At 43.4% G+C, this 16,794-nt stretch overlaps 1 protein-coding gene across 7 annotated transcripts in view; it reads left to right on the forward strand.

Moving 5' to 3' along the window:
* The first annotated feature begins 15,179 nt into the window (after positions 1–15,179).
* LOC121571715 (girdin) overlaps positions 15,180–16,794 on the forward strand; it is an 88,610-nt gene continuing 86,995 nt past the window's right edge. For all 7 annotated transcript variants that reach the window (XM_041883359.2, XM_041883366.2, XM_041883383.2 and 4 more), the window contains exons 1-2: positions 15,180–15,966; positions 16,099–16,199. In XM_041883359.2, coding sequence (XP_041739293.1) covers positions 15,904–15,966; positions 16,099–16,199 — 164 coding nt within the window. In that variant the 5' untranslated portion in view covers positions 15,180–15,903. The remainder of the gene's footprint in view (positions 15,967–16,098; positions 16,200–16,794) is intronic.

The raw sequence follows: 16,794 nt of genomic DNA on the forward strand, positions 1-16,794 counted from the left end.
GTATTTAGTCAGCCACCAATTGTACAAGTTCTCCCACTTAAAAAGATGAGAGAGGCCTGTAATTTTCATCATAGGTACACGTCAACTATGACAGACAAAATGAGAAGAAAAAAATCCAGAAAATCACATTGTAGGATTTTTAATGAATTTATTTGCAAATTATGGTGGAAAATAAGTATTTGGTCAATAACAAAAGTTTCTCAATACTTTGTTATATACCCTTTGTTGGCAATGACACAGGTCAAACGTTTTCTGTAAGTCTTCACAAGGTTTTCACACACTGTTGCTGGTATTTTGGCCCATTCCTCCATGCAGATCTCCTCTAGAGCAGTGATGTTTTGGGGCTGTCGCTGGGCAACACGGACTTTCAACTCCCTCCAAAGATTTTCTATGGGGTTGAGATCTGGACTCCAGGACCTTGAAATGCTTCTTACAAAGCCACTCCTTCATTTTCCGGGCGGTGTGTTTGGGATCATTGTCATGCTGAAAGACCCAGCCACGTTTCATCTTCAATGCCCTTGCTGATGGAAGGAGGTTTTCACTCAAAATCTCACGATACATGGCCCCATTCATTCTTTCCTTTACACGGATCAGTCGTCCTGGTCCCTTTGCAGAAAAACAGTCCCAAAGCATGATGTTTCCACCCCCATGCTTCACAGTAGGTATGGTGTTCTTTGGATGCAACTTTGTCCTCCAAACACGACAAGTTGAGTTTTTACCAAAAAGTTCTATTTTGGTTTCATCTGACCATATGACATTCTCCCAATCCTCTTCTGGATCATCCAAATGCACTCTAGCAAACTTCAGACGGGCCTGGACATGTACTGGCTTAAGCAGGGGGACACGTCTGCCACTGCAGGATTTGAGTCCCTGGCGGCGTAGTGTGTTACTGACGGTAGGCTTTGTTACTTTGGTCCCAGCTCTCTGTAGGTCATTCACTAGGTCCCCCCGTGTGGTTCTGGGATTTTTGCTCATCGTTCTTGTGATCATTTTGACCCCACGGGGTGAGATCTTGCGTGGAGCCCCAGATCGAGGGAGATTTTCAGTGGTCTTGTATGTCTTCCATTTCCTAATAATTGCTCCCACAGTTGATTTCTTCAAACCAAGCTGCTTACCTATTGCAGATTCAGTCTTCCCAGCCTGGTGCAGGTCTACAATTTTGTTTCTGTTGTCCTTTGACAGCTCTTTGGTCTTGGCCATAGTGGAGTTTGGAGTGTGACTGTTTGAGGTTGTGGACAGGTGTCTTTTATACTGATAACAAGTTCAAACATGTGCCATTAATACAGGTAACGAGTGGAGGACAGAGGAGCCTCTTAAAGAAGAAGTTACAGGTCTGTGAGAGCCAGAAATCTTGCTTGTTTGTAGGTGACCAAATACTTATTTTCCACCATAATTTGCAAATAAATTCATAAAAAATCCTACAATGTGATTTTCTGGATTTTTCTTTTCTCAATTTGTCTGTCATAGTTGACGTGTACCTATGATGAAAATTACAGGCCTCTCTCATCTTTTTAAGTGGGAGAACTTGCACAGTTGGTGGCTGACTAAATACTTTTTTTCCCCACTGTATGTCAATTTGGCTGGATGTCCTTTGAATCGTGATAACAACACATCTGCCACGCTGATCCTCAACACGGGGGGCCCCTCAGGGGTGCGTGCTCAGTCCCCTCCTGTACTCCCTGTTCACCCATGACTGCATGGCCAGGCACGATTCCAACACCATCATTATGTTTGCCGACGACACAACAGTGGTAGGCCTGATCACAGACAACGATGAGAAAGCCTATAGGAAGGAGGTCAGAGACCTGGCCGTGTGGTGCCAGGATAACAACCTCGCCCTCAACGTGATCAAGACAAAGGAGATGATTGTGGACTACAGGAAAAAAAATAGTACTGAGCACGCCCCCATTCTCATCGACGGGGCTGTAGTGGAACAGGTTGAGAGCTTCAAGTTCATTGGTGTCCACATCACCAACAAACTATTATGGTCCAAACACACCAAGACAGTCGTGAAGAGGGCACGACAAAGCCTATTCCCCCTCAGGAGACTGAAAAGATTTGGCATGGGTCCTCAGATCCTCAAACAGTTCTACAGCTGCACCATTGAGAGCATCCTGACTGGTTGCATCACCGCCTGGTATGGCAACTGCTTGGCCTCCGACCGAAAGGCACTACAGAGGGTAGTGCGTGCGGCCCAGTACATCACTGGGGCCGAGCTTCCCGCCATCCAGGACCTCTATACCAGGCGGTGTCAGAGGAAGGCCCTAAAAATTATCAAAGACTCCAGCCACCCTAGTCATAGACTGTTCTCTCTGCTACCGCATGGTAAGTGGTACCGGAGCGCCAAGTCTAGGTCCAAAAGGCTTCTTAACAGCTTCTACCACCAAGCCATAAGACTCCTGAACAGCTAACCAAATGGCTACCCGGACTATTTGCATAGCCACTCCTATCTGTCATATCTTTAATCTGAGCCGCTGAATCTGGTAATGAATGGTGTGGCTGTTGAACAAGTTGAGGAGATGAAATTACTTGGCGTTACCTTAGAATGTAAACTGTCATGGTCAAAACATATAGATTCAATGATTGCAAAGATGGGGAGAGGTATGTCCGTAATAAAGAGATGCTCTGCTTTTTTAACACCACACTCCAAAAAGCAAGTTCTGCAGGCTCTAGTTTTGTATTTTCTTGATTATTGTCCAGTCGTGTGGTCGAGTGCTGCAAGGAAAGACCTAGTTCAGCTGCAGCTGGCCCAGAACAGAGCGGCACGTCTTGCTCTTCATTGTAATCAGAGGGCTGATATATAGTGGTCCTCTGTAGCTCAGCTGGTAGAGCACGGTGCTTGTAACGCCAAGGTAGTGGGTTCGATCCCCGGGACCACCCATACACAAAAATAAAAAATAAAATGTATGCACCCATGACTGTAAGTCGCTTTGGATAAAAGCGTCTGCTAAATGGCATATTATTATATAAATACTATGTATGCCAGTCTCTATTGGATAAGAGACTGACTGCATCACTTCTTCTTTTTATAAGAAACATGAATGTGTTGAAAATCCCAAATTGTTTGCATAGTCAACTTACACACAGCTCTGACACACACATTTACCCCACCAGACATGCCACCAAGGGTCTTTTCACAGTACCCAAATCCAGAACAAATTCATGAAAGCGTACAGTATTATATAGAGCCATTATTGCATGGAACTCCGTTCCATCTCATATTGTTCAAATGAACAGCAAACCTGGCTTCAAAAAGCAGATAAAGCAACACCTCAAGGCACAGCACCTCTCCCCTATTTGACCCAGATAGTTTGTGTGTATGTACTGATATGTAGGCTACGTGTGCCTTTAAAAATTAAAAATGTATGTAGTTCTGTCCTTGAGCTGTTCTTGTCTATTAATGTTCTATATTATGTCATGTTTCATGTTTTGTGTGGACCCTATGAAGAGTAGCTGCTGCTTTTTGCAACAGCTAATGGGGATCCTAATAAAATACCAAAAATAATAAAACAGACCTCACAGAGCCCCAGGACATCAACACAATTAGACCCAACCATTATGAGAAAACAAAAAGAGAACTATTTGACACACTGGAAAGAATCAACCAAAAAACAGAGCAAATTGGAATGCTATCTAGCCCTAAATAGAGAGTACACAGTGGTAGAATACCTGACCACTGTGGAGAGAGAGAGAGAGAGAGAGAGAGAGAGAGAGAGAGAGAGAGAGAGAGAGAGAGAGAGTTGTAGTTTCAGTAAGGGAGACACAAGGTCAGTTAGTCCTGGAAAAATGCCTCTCCCTCTTTACTGTTAAAAACAACTTGGGGCCCATTGTGTTCAGAGAAAGCTTGGCGTTTTGGTATTGCGGAATTGCTTGGTCAGTGGAATCTTTGCTTTAGGCTAAATTAACATGATTTCGAATGTGATTTTTTTTCCCCGTGCACCTCTGCTGCAGCTCTGTTTGAGCACACTGGCTTTGGAGAGTTTGAGTTTCCTTAGCCAAAGGGGCGGTCTGCGTTTTTAGGAAGCCAGCCAAGTTGAAAGAATTTGTAGAGTTGTTTTCCCTGCTGTGTTCAAGCTGCGTAAGGAATGCTGCTGTCGCTCTATGACCCAATAATGAATTAGTCAGCTCTGTGACGCACCACATAAACATTATTAATAATTTATGAATAAAAGACATATGACCAATCGCACTCAAAACGAAGGTTTATGCTAAACACACACTGCTCTCCCCATTGAAAAGAGCTCCACTAAAAACAACATGACTAATTCCACATTAAATATAATTGTATTCAGATTGTGGTAGGTGTGCATTACATGAGTCATGAGGAATCGATGAGTATTAATTAGCTGTATGTGTTTCAGAATCTACAGTGGAGAGAACAAGTATTAGATACACTGCCAATTTTGCAGGTTTTCCTACTTACAAAGCATGTAGAGGTCTGTAATTTTTATCATAGGTATACTTCAACTGTGAGAGACGGAATCTAAAACAAAAATCCAGAAAATCACATTGTATGATTTTTAAGTAATTCATTTGCATTTTATTGCATGACATAAGTATTTGATACATCAGAAAAGCAGAACTTAATATTTGGTACAGAAACCTTTGTTTGCAATTACAGAGATCATACGTTTCCTGTAGGTCTTGACCAGGTTTGCACACACTGCAGCAGGGATTTTGGCCCACTCCTCCATACAGACCTTCTCTAGATCCTTCAGGTTTCGGGGCTGTCGCTGGGCAATACGGACTTTCAGCTCCCTCCAAAGATTTTCTATTGGGTTCAGGTCTGGAGACTGGCTAGGCCACTCCAGGACCTTGAGATGCTTCTTACGGAGCCACTCCTTAGTTGCCCTGGCTGTGTGTTTTGGGTCGTTGTCATGCTGGAAGACCCAGCCACGACCCATCTTCAATGCTCTTACTGAGGGAAGGAGATTGTTGGCCAAGATCTTGCGATACATGGCCCCTTCCATCCTCCCCTCAATACGGTGCAGTCGTCCTGTCCCCTTTGCAGAAAAGCATCCCCAAAGAATGATTTTTCCACCTCCATGCTTCACGGTTGGGATGGTGTTCTTGGGGTTGTACTCATCCTTCTTCTTCCTCCAAACACGGCGAGTGGAGTTTAGACCAAAAAGCTCTATTTTTGTCTCATCAGACCACATGACCTTCTCCCATTCCTCCTCTGGATCATCCAGATGGTCATTGGCAAACTTCAGACGGGCCTGGACATGCACTGGCTTGAGCAGGGGGACCTTGCGTGCGCTGCAGGATTTTAATCCATGACGGCGTAGTGTGTTACTAATGGTTTTCTTTGAGACTGGGGTCCCAGCTCTCTTCGGGTCATTGACCAGGTCCTGCCGTGTAGTTCTGGGCTGATCCCTCACCTTCCTCATGATCATTGATGCCCCACGAGGTGAGATCTTGCATGGAGCCCCAGAACGAGGGTGATTGACCGTCATCTTGAACTTCTTCCATTTTCTAATAATTGCGCCAACAGTTGTTGCCTTCTCACCAAGCAGCTTGCCTATTGTCCTGTAGCCCATCCCAGCCTTGTGCAGGTCCACAATTTTAACCCTGATGTCCTTACACAGCTCTCTGGTCTTGGCCATTGTGGAGAGGTTGGAGTCTGTTTGATTGAGTGTGTGGACAGGTGTCTTTTATACAGGTAACGAGTTCAAACAGGTGCAGTTAATACAGGTAATAAGTGGAGAACAGGAGGGCTTCTTAAAGAAAAACTAACAGGTCTGTGAGAGCCGGAATTCTTACTGGTTGGTAGGTGATCAAATACTTATGTCATGCAATAAAATGCAAATTAATTACTTACAAATCATACAATGTGATTTTCTGGATTTTTGTTTTAGATTCCGTCTCTCACAGTTGAAGTGTACCTATGATAAAAATTACAGACCTCTACATGCTTTGTAAGTAGGAGAACCTGCAAAATCGGCAGTGTATCAAATACTTGTTCTCCCCACTGTATATGCTCAGCCTGGCCTGTGGGTTGGCCTGCTGCATATCTGAATCCCCTCCTACAAAAATGGTATGACAACATCAATCTTAGTACAAAGTCCCGCCCAAACCAGAGAACACATGGAATGTCTACCCAACGTTCTCTTTTTAAACATAAACATAGGCCTACATCCATGGGAATGAGATAGTGTTCCCAGAAAGTCACTGTCTGTAATGGTGACATCAAATGAGCTCAGAAGCTCTCCTTCCTTATCTCGGCAGACTGGGGAATTACCCCTAGTAATTATTTCTGGGAAGGTGATGTGCTTCTATATTTTGATTTTAGCTAAGCCCTCAGACGTAGCCATTAACAAGTCAATAATTGTTTTTAAATTGCCTTTTTGGTGGCATTGACCTCTCCCCATTCATTCAGACAGACCAATTAATCAGTTAGATTAATTGTGAGGCTTATCTCGTGGGGTAAATGACTGGGCTGGTCTCAAAATATTCCACAGGAGGTTGGTGACACCTCAATTGGGGAGGACGGGCTTGTAGTAATGGCTGGAGCGGTATAGTGGAATGGTATCATATACATCAAACACATGGTTTCCGTGTGTTTGATGCCATTCCATTTACTCCGTTCCAGACATTATTATGAGCCAGCCTCCCCTCAGCAGCCTCCACTGAAATATGCCTCCTAGCTCATCAAATCAAATCAAAGTTTATTGGTCACGTACACAGTTTAGCAGAAATGCTTATGTTACTATACCGAACAAAAATATAAATGCAACATGCAACAATTTCAAAGATTTTACTGACTTACAGTTCATATAAAGAAATCAGTCAATTGAAATGAATTCATCAGGCCCTAATCTATGGATTTAATGTGCAACAAAAGTTCAACATTCACCTTTTGCAACTATACTGAACAAAAATATGAACGCAACATGTAAAGTGTTGGACCCATGCTTCATGAGCTGAAAAAGAAAAAATAATCCATATGCACAAAAAGCGTATTTCTCTCAAAATGTGTATACAAACTTGTTTACATCCCTGTTAGTGGGCATTTCTCCTTTGCCAAGATAATCCATCCACCTGACAGGTGTGGCATATCAAGAAGTTGATTAAACGGCATGATCATTACACAGGTGCACCTTGTGCTGGGGACAATAAAAGGCCACTCTAAAATGTGCAGTTTTCTCACATAACACAATACCACAGATGTCTCAAGTTTTGAGGGAGGGTGCAATTGGCATGCTGCATGCCGGAATGTCCACCAGAGCTGTTGCCAGAGAATTGAATGTTAATTTCTCTACCAACGTTGTATTAGAGAATTTGGCAGCACGTCCAACTGGCCTCAGAACCGCAGACCACGTGTAACCACGCCAGCCCAGGACATCCACAGCCGGCTTCTTCACCTACGGGATCATCTGAGACCAGCTATCTGGACAGCTGATGAAACTGTGGGTTTGCACAACTAAAGAATTTCGGCACAAACTGTCAGAAACCGTCTCAGGGAAGCTCATCTGCGTGCTCGTCATCCTCACCAAGGTCTTAACCTGACTGCAGTTTGGCGTCGTAACTGACTTCAGTGGGCAAATGCTCACCTTCGATGGCCACTGGCATGCTGGAGAAGTGTGCTCTTCACGGATGAATCCCAGTTTAAACTGTATCGGGCAGATGGCAGACAGCTTTTATGGAGTTGTGTGGGCAAGTGGTTTGCTGATGTCAACATTGTGAACAAAGTGCCCCATGGTGGTGGTGGGGTTATGGTATGGGCAGGTATAAGCTTCGGACAATGAACACAATTGCATTTATCGATAGCAATTTGAATGCACAGAGATACCGTGACTAGATCCTGAGGCCCATTGTCGTGCCATTCATCCGCCGCCATCACTTCATGTTTCAACATGAAAATGCACAGCCCCATGTTGCAAGGATCTGTACACAATTCCTGGAAGCTGAAAATGTCCCAGTTCTTCCATGGCCTGCATACTCACCAGACATGTCACCCATTGAACAATCAACAGGAGATGTGTCACACTGTATGAGGCAAATGGTGGTCACATCAGATACTGACTGGTTTTCTGATCCCACCCCTACCTTTATTTTTAAGGTACTGTATCTGTGACCAACAGATGCATATTTGTATTCCCAGTCATGTAAAATCCATAGATTAGGGCCTAATGAATTTATTTCAATTGACTGATTTCTTTATATAAACTGTAACTCAGTAAAATCTTTAAATTGTAGAAGCGGCGCGCCTAGTGGCCGGAGACTTTAAGGCAAGCAAACTTAAATACTTTTTACCTCAATTCTACCAGCAGGTCACGTGCAACCAAAGGAAAAATAAATCTAGACCACCTTTCCTTCACACACACAGAGACGCGTACAAAGCTCTCCCTCATCCTCCATTTGGCAAATCTGACCATAATTCTATCCTCCTGATTCCTGCTTACAAGCAAAAACTAAAGCAGGCAGTACCAGTACTCACTGAATACAGAAGTGGTCCGATGATGCGGATGCTAAGCTACAGGACTGTTTTGCTAGCACAGACTGGAATATGTTCCGGGATTTCGTCCGATGGCATTGAGGAGTATATCACCTCAGTCATCGGCTTCATCAATAAGTGTATCGATGACGTCGTCTCCACAGTGATCATACATATATATCCCAACCAGAAGCCATGGATTACAGGCAACATCCGCACCGAGCTAAAGGCTAGAGCTGCCGCTTTCAAGGAGCGGGACACTAATCAGGACGCTTATAAGAAATCCCGCTATGCTCTCAGACGAACCATCAAACAGGCAAAGCATCAATACAGGACTTAGATTGAATCCTATTACACCGGCTCTGATGCTCGTCGGATGTGGCAGGGCTTGGAAACTATTACGGACTACAAAGGGAAACCCAGCCGCGAGCTGCCCAGTGATGCGAGCCTACCAGACGGGCTAAATGCCTTTTATGCTCGCTTCGAGGCAAGCAACACTGAAACATGCATGAGAGAACCAGCTGTTCCGGACGACTGTGTGATCACGCTCTCCATAGCCGATGTGAGTAAGACCTTTAAAAACAGGTAAACATTCACAAGGCCGCAGGGCCAGACGGATTACCAGGACGTGTACTCAGAGCATGTGCTGACCAACTGGCAAGTGTCTTCACTGACATTTTCAACCTCTCCCTGACTGAGTCTGTAATACCTAAATGTTTCAAGCAGACCACCATAGTCCCTGTGCCCAAGAATGCCAAGGTAACTCTGCCTAAATGACTACCGCCCCGTAGCACTCACGTCTGTAGCAATGAAGTGCTTTGAAGGGCTGGTCATGGCTTACATCAACACCATCATCCCGGAAACCCTAGACCCACTCCCATTCGCATACCGCCCCAACAGATCCACAGATGACGCAATCTCAATTGCACTCCACACTGCCCTTTCCCACCTGGACAAAAGGAACACCTATGTGAGAATGCTGTTAATTGACTACAGCTCAGCGTTCAAAACCATAGTGCCCACAAAGCCATCACGAAGCTAAGGACCCAGGGACTAAACACCTCCCCCTGCAACTGGATCCTGGACTTCCTGACGGGCCGCCCCCAGTTGGTAAGGGTAGGCAACAACACATCTGCCACGCTGATCCTCAACACGAGGGCCCTTCAGGGATGCATGCTTAGTACCCTCCTGTACTCCCTGTTCACCCACGACTGCATGGACAAGCATGACTCCAATACCATCATTACGTTTTCTGACAACACAACAGTGGTCGGCCTTATCACAGACAATGATGAGACAGCCTATAGGGAGGAGGTCAAAGACCTTGCAGTGTGGTGCCAGGACAACAACCTTTCCCTCAACGTGAGCGAGATTAGGGAGCTGATCGTGGACTACAGGAAAAGGAGAGCCGAACACGCCAAAATTCACATCAATGGGGCTGTACTAGAGCGGGTTGAGAGATGGTCCAAACACACCAAGACAGTCGTGAAGAGGGCACGAAAACAACTATTCCTCCTCAGGATACTGAAAAGATTTGGCATGGGTCCCCAGATTCTCAAAAAGTTATACAGCTGCATCATCAAGAGCATCCTGACCGGTTGCATCACTGCCTAGTATGGCAACTGCTCGGCATCCGACCATAAGGCACTACAGAGGGTAGTGTGTATGGCCCAGTACATCACTGAGGTCAAGCTTCCTGCCATCCAGGACCTCTGTACTAGGTGGTGTCAGAGGAAGGACCAAATAATTGTCAAAGACTCCAGCCACCCAAATCATAGACTGTTCTCTCTGCTACTGCACGGCAAGCGGTACCGATGCATCAAGTCTGGAACCAACAGGACCAAGAACAGGTTTAATCCCCAAGCCATAAGACTCCTAAATAGTTATTAGTTAACTATTTAACTATCTGCATTGACCCTTTTTGCACTACCTCTTTTGACTCATCCCATATTTTGCTGTTACTGTTTATTAGCTATCCTGTTGCCTAGTCACTTTATGTTATTTTCTTTTTTCTATTATTTCTATTTTTTTCTCAGCATTGTTGGGAAGGGCACATAACCATTTCACTGTTAGTGTACACCTATTGTTTACGAAGCATTGGAGAAACCACTTTGTCACCAATTTTTTTCCCAACACTTTCCCTGGCTGCCTCTACCCTTGCTCAACTAAAAATGTTATGTCTCATCTACATTTTTTAAGTCACAATTCTGAAGTAAGTTGATCTAATATTTCGTAATTTAGAACAATTAAGTTAGATCTATAAACTTTTTATGTACAGTTGAAGTCGGAAGTTTACATACACTTAGGTTGGAGTCATTAAAACTCGTTTTTCAACCACTCTACAAATTTCTTATTAACAAACTGTCGTTTTGGCAAGTTGGTTAGGACATCTACTTTGTGCATGACACAAGTAATTCTTCCAACAATTGTTTACAGACAGATTATTTCACTTATAATTCACTGTATCACAATTCCAGTGGGTCAGAAGTTTACATACACTAAGTTGACTGTACCTTTAAACAGCTTGGAAAATTCCAGAAAATGATGTCATGGCTTTAGAAGCTTCTGATAGGCTAATTGACATCATTTGAGTCAATTGGAGGTGTTCCTGTGGATGTATTTCCAGGCCTACCCTCAAACTCAGTGACTCTTTGCTTGACATCATGGGAAAATCAAAAGAAATCAGCTAAGACTTCAGAAAAAAGATTGTAGACCTCCACAAGTCTGGTTCATCCTTGGGAGCAATTTCCAAATGCCTGAAGGTACCACGTTCACCTGTACAAACAATAGTACGCAGCTATAAACACCATGGGACCACGCAGCCGTCATACCGCTCAGGAAGGAGACGCGTTCTGTCTCCTAGAGATTAACGTACTTTGATGCGAAAAGTGCAAATCAATCCCAGAACAACAGCAAAGGACCTTGTGAAGATGCTGGAGGAAACAGGTACAAAATTATCTATATCCACAGTAAAACGAGTCCTATATCGACATAACCTGAAAGGCCGCTCAGCAAGGAAGAAGCCACTGCTCCAAATCCGCCATAAAAAAGCCAGACTACGGTTTGCAACTGCAAAGATCGTACTTTTTGGAGAAATGTCCTCTGGTCTGATGAAACAAAAATAGAACTGTTTGGCCATAATGACCATCGTTATGTTTGGAGGAAAAACATGGTCACTTTACCATTAAGGCCTGATTGGTGGAGTGCTGAAGAGATGGTTGTCCTTCTGGAAGTTTCTCCCATCTCCACAGAGGAACTCTAGAGCTCTGTCAGAGTGACCATTGGGTTGTTGGTCACATCTCTGACCAAGGCCCTTCTCCACCGATTGCTTAGTTTGGCCGGGCAGCCAGCTCTAGGAAGAGTCTTGGTGGTTCCAAACTTCTCCCATTTAAGAATGATGGAGGCCACAGTGTTCTTGGGGACCTTCAATGCTGCAGTTATTTTTTGGTACCCTTCCTCAGGTATCTGTGCCTCCACACAATCCTGTCTCGGAGCTCTACGTACAATTCCTTCGACCTCATGGCTTGGTTTTTGCTCTGACATGCACTGTCAACTGTTGGACCTTATATAGACGTGTGTGTGCCTTTCCAAATCATGTCCAATCAATTGAATTTACCACAGGTGGACTCCAATCAAGTTGTAGAAACATCTCAAGGATGATCAATGGAAACAGGATGCACCTGAGCTCAATATCGAGACTCATAGCAAACGGTCTGAATACTTATGTAAATAAGGTATTTCTGTTTTTTAATACATTTTGTGTGTAGATTGCTGAGGATTTTTTTTCAATTTAATCCATTTTAGAATAAAGCTGTAACATAACAAAATGTGGAAAAAGTCAATACTTTCCGAAGGCACTGTAAATGGTAAAGTACAGATACCCCCCAAAACTACTGAAGTAGGACTTACTGGTATTTTAACTTAAGTACTTTACACCACTGATCATAGTGAGGATATTAATAGTGAGATGTGCAATGCCATTTTGTTTCAATATTTGATTTATTACCCCAGTACTTGGGAAAAACGCCCCTTTTCTGCATTGAATTAAATAACTAAAAAAGTGTAAACTTCGTAGTTTGTTTGCCTAAGCATGACCATCATCCACATACCAAAATATTTTCCAAGCTTCTTTTGTGTCAGACATTTACATTTTAGTCATTTAGCAGACGCTCTTATCCAGAGCGACTTACAGTTAGTGAGTGCATACATTTTCATACTGGCCCCCCGTGGGAAACGAACCCACAACCCTGGCGTTGCAAGAGCCATGCTCTACCAACTGAGCTACAGGGGACTACAATATTGGACATTGTTCTTAGGGGGGGGGCTAGTTACCCCAAGTTACTAAGAATGATATGTACAGCAGTAGATATATTAGAGTGGGCTATGTCAAATATACGGTGTGTATAAACAGTAATAACTAAAATCCAATGTATATTAGTAGAAATATTACAATGAGCTATGTCGAGAATACAGTATTAAAATACGGAGAACAAAACCCCGTGGCAAAATTGATAGAATTGGAGGGAATTAGCTTCCGGACCAGAGTCCGGAATATAAATAATATGTCCATTATTGGTCAAAAGTTTTAGAACACCTACTCATTCAAGGGTTTTTCTTTATTTTTACTATTTTCTACATTGTAGAATAATAGTGAAGACATCAAACTATGAAAAAAAAAAAACATATGGAATCATGTAGTAACCAAAAAAGTGTTAAACAAATCAAAATATATTTGAGATTTGAGATTCTTCAAATAGCCACCCTTTGCCTTGATGACAGCTTTGCACACTCTTGGCATTCTCTCAACCAGCTTCACCTGGAATGCTTTTCCAACTGTCTTGAAGGAGTTCCCACATATGCTGAGCACTTGTTGGCTGCTTTTCCTTCACTCTGCTGTCCGATTCATCCCAAACCATCTCAATTTTGGTTGAGGTCAGGGGATTGTGGAGGCCAGGTCATCTGATGCAGCAATCCATCACTCTTCTTCTTGGGAAAATAGCCCTTACACAGCCTGGAGGTGTGTTGGGTCATTGTCCTGTTGAAAAACAAATGATAGTCCCACTAAGCCCAAACCAGATGGGATGGCGTATTGCTGATGAATGCTGTGGTAGCCATGCTGGTTAAGTGTGCCTTGAATTCTAAATAAATCATTGACAGTGTCACCAGCAAAGCACCCCCACACCGTAACACCACCTCCTCCATTCTTTACGGTGGGAAATACACATGCAGAGATAATCCGTTCACCCACACCGCGTCTCACAATGACACGGCAGTTGGAACCAAAAATCTCAAATTTGGACTCCAGACCAAATGACAAATTTCCACCGGTCTAATGTCCATTGCTCGTGTTTCTTGGCCCAAGCAAGTCTCTTCTTCTTTTTGGTGTCCTTTAGTAGTGGTTTCTTTGCAGCAAATCGACCATGAAGGCCTGATTTACACGGTCTCCTCTGAACAGTTGATGTTCAGATGTGTCTGTTACTTGAACTCTGTGAAGCATTTATTTGGGCTGCAATTTCTGAGGCTGGTAACTCTAATGAACTTATGCTCTGCAGCAGACGTAACTCTGGGTCATCCATTCCTGTGGCGGTCCTATCATCAGATTTATCATATCGCTTCATGGTTTTTGCGACTACGCTTGAAGAAACTTTCAACGTTCTTGAAATGTTCCTTATTGACTGACCTTCATGTCTTAAAGTAATGATGGACTGTCGTTTCTCTTTGTTTATTTGAGCTGTTCTTGCCATAATATGGACTTGGTCTTTCACCAAATAGGGCTATCTTCTGTATAACCCCCCCCAGTAGTTATATAGGATGAGCCATGACCAGTGTTCAATGAATGTATGGGCAGCAGTCTCAGGTGCAGGGTAGAGTACTGGCCGGATAGTGACTGTGTCTAAGGTTCAGGGCAGGGTACTGGGCAGAGGCCGGCTAGTGATTACTGTTTAACAGTCTGATGGCTTGGAGATAGAAGCTGTTTATCAGTCTCTCGTGCCCAGCTTTGATGCACCTGTACTTTCTCCGCCTTCTAGATGGTAGCAGGGTGAACAGGCTGTGGCTCGGGTGGCTGAGGTCCTTGATTATCTTCTTGGCCTTCCTGTGACACTTCCTGTTTCATACCATTAGTTTTGTAATTACAGGTAGATAACAGTGTAAGTAAAAATCCAATATGAATTTCTACAATATGACCTACAAAGCAGTGCATTCTAAATAGGATAATTAAAGGGTTGTGTGTGTTTGAGGAGAAAATATATGTGCACTGGCATGCAAGCATCACTGAAATTCAAGAAAACTCTATGTTTTTTAAATCAATGACATCAGGATATCTATAGATATCTATAGGGCCGATGTAGATTTATTTCAAACCATAATACAAAGATTTTGTCTGGACATTCTTATTGATCTATATGTGGTAACACTAATGCTTTTTCTAGTCATGTTGTTTGAGATCATTCATATGAATCCTACCCATAACCTACATTGGCAGCCAGCCAGCAGGCTACACACACACACACACACACACAATGCATAGTCCTACTGACACACTCACTTTGCCAATATTCATTGACAAAGAAGACACATCAAATGTGAATCAACCTAACATAAGACATTTGAGATTATGCCCTGATAATGTAGTCTATAGTCTATATACAACATAATCAATTTAATGTGGAGGTGGAACTGTTAATGACAACGTGCTGCAGCCCTATTTTCTTGAGCGCAGTTGATTTTGGCGGAAGAAGACACGTCCTCTACGGGTGAACGACTAGGCTGGAATGGAAACACACGGAGTCGAGCCGGTAATTCAGCCGTTAGTCACTTTGTTGGAAGAAGGGAATACATGATAGAAGAAAGACATCTCTGCCCAATACTATTGGAAGAATCGTCGGTTTTATGGGGGGGGAGGGGAACGCAACCTTCAAGACTAAAAGGAACGTGATGGGGAAAGGCATTTATTTTTTTAAAGAATATTGTAACTCGACGTCCATTGGAGGAAACCATTTACTGTCTATAGGCCTACTACTAGCTCTGTGCTTTATCAGATCGTTAGATTTTCATGGATCATGTCCTTTATTATTAGCCTACCTGTACCTGTCTTAGTTTAAGACATTTAGCTGTAGGTAGGTCAGCTGCCTTGACGGGCGGGCACAGGCTAGATGAGATTCAAGGTTTTTCCAAAAATGTGGTGGGATTCCTTGTCCTTCCCAAGGAGGGTAAAACGTGTTATCTAGGGTAGCAGATACGATAATTGTGGATTAATTTAATTTTTCAGCAAAACCCGACGCCATGGACTTGTTTTCTTCATTGGCGAAATTAGTGTCTGTTTAATTAAATCATCCACATGAGCGGCGTCTAAATTAAGGAAGCGTTCAGAGGGGTGAAAGGCGACGCTGAGAAAATTCACCAACAAGGAGAAAATTACAGTTTCATTCATATTCTCTGGAATTGTCGCTGTCCAACACAAGGAAATGGAAAGTGAGATTTTTACGCCGTTGTTGGAGCAATTTCTGCTCACGCCTTTGGTCGCCTGGGTAAGGCACCCTAATTAACCATTCTATGGGAATTTGAGCATACTAATTAAGCAGGGTATCCAAAATACATGCCCTGTTAACAAGTGATTTCGTTTTGCTGACAGGTTTTGTGTGTATTGTCATATTTTTCAGGTTAAGGCGGCAGGGCATTCATCAGGAAACGATGGCACCAAACTATCGGAATACATTGAATTAGTGGATGGCATTTATTTAAACGAGATCATGCTTGAGATGTAAGTAGTAGCCTATCTGTGATTTGTGGGTTCTCTCTGTCTTTCATGAATGAATGGCCACGCATGGTTCTGATCCATTGGTCATTATCATCAACGTTCGCCCTGCACTGTAGGCTACAGTGGAAGCACAAACACCCATGCATGCATTCATGATTCATGACACAAATTCAGGACCCAAAAAATATATAAATGTTTAATGAGTTCTACAGAATTACACATTTCACAAGTGAAGTATGTCAGCCACCGATGCAACAACAGGATTAGGTTGTCTAATCAGAATGAAATAAGTGTACAGTGAGTTGTAGGTATTTTGAAGCAGACAGTTCCACCTCGAGTAATGTATTGATGGCGCGAGTCGGCAGCAGCTCATCTTCCACTGGAGCCGTCAGTCAGTCACTGAAAATGTCAGAACGTGAAGTGTCATCTGCAGTCTACTGAAGACTCCCTCTCCCTGGAGCTTGCTCTTCTTGCCTGCTAGAATAATACCGAGGGCGGCTATTCTACCTCACTCACCCAGCCTACCCCTTGAGGAGGAGTAGAAATAAGGAATCCCTCAATCTCTGCCATGGCCACTGACACGCACTATACAAAACAA

This window comes from Coregonus clupeaformis, chromosome 1 (assembly GCF_020615455.1).
Source record: "Coregonus clupeaformis isolate EN_2021a chromosome 1, ASM2061545v1, whole genome shotgun sequence".
NCBI lineage: Eukaryota > Metazoa > Chordata > Actinopteri > Salmoniformes > Salmonidae > Coregonus > Coregonus clupeaformis.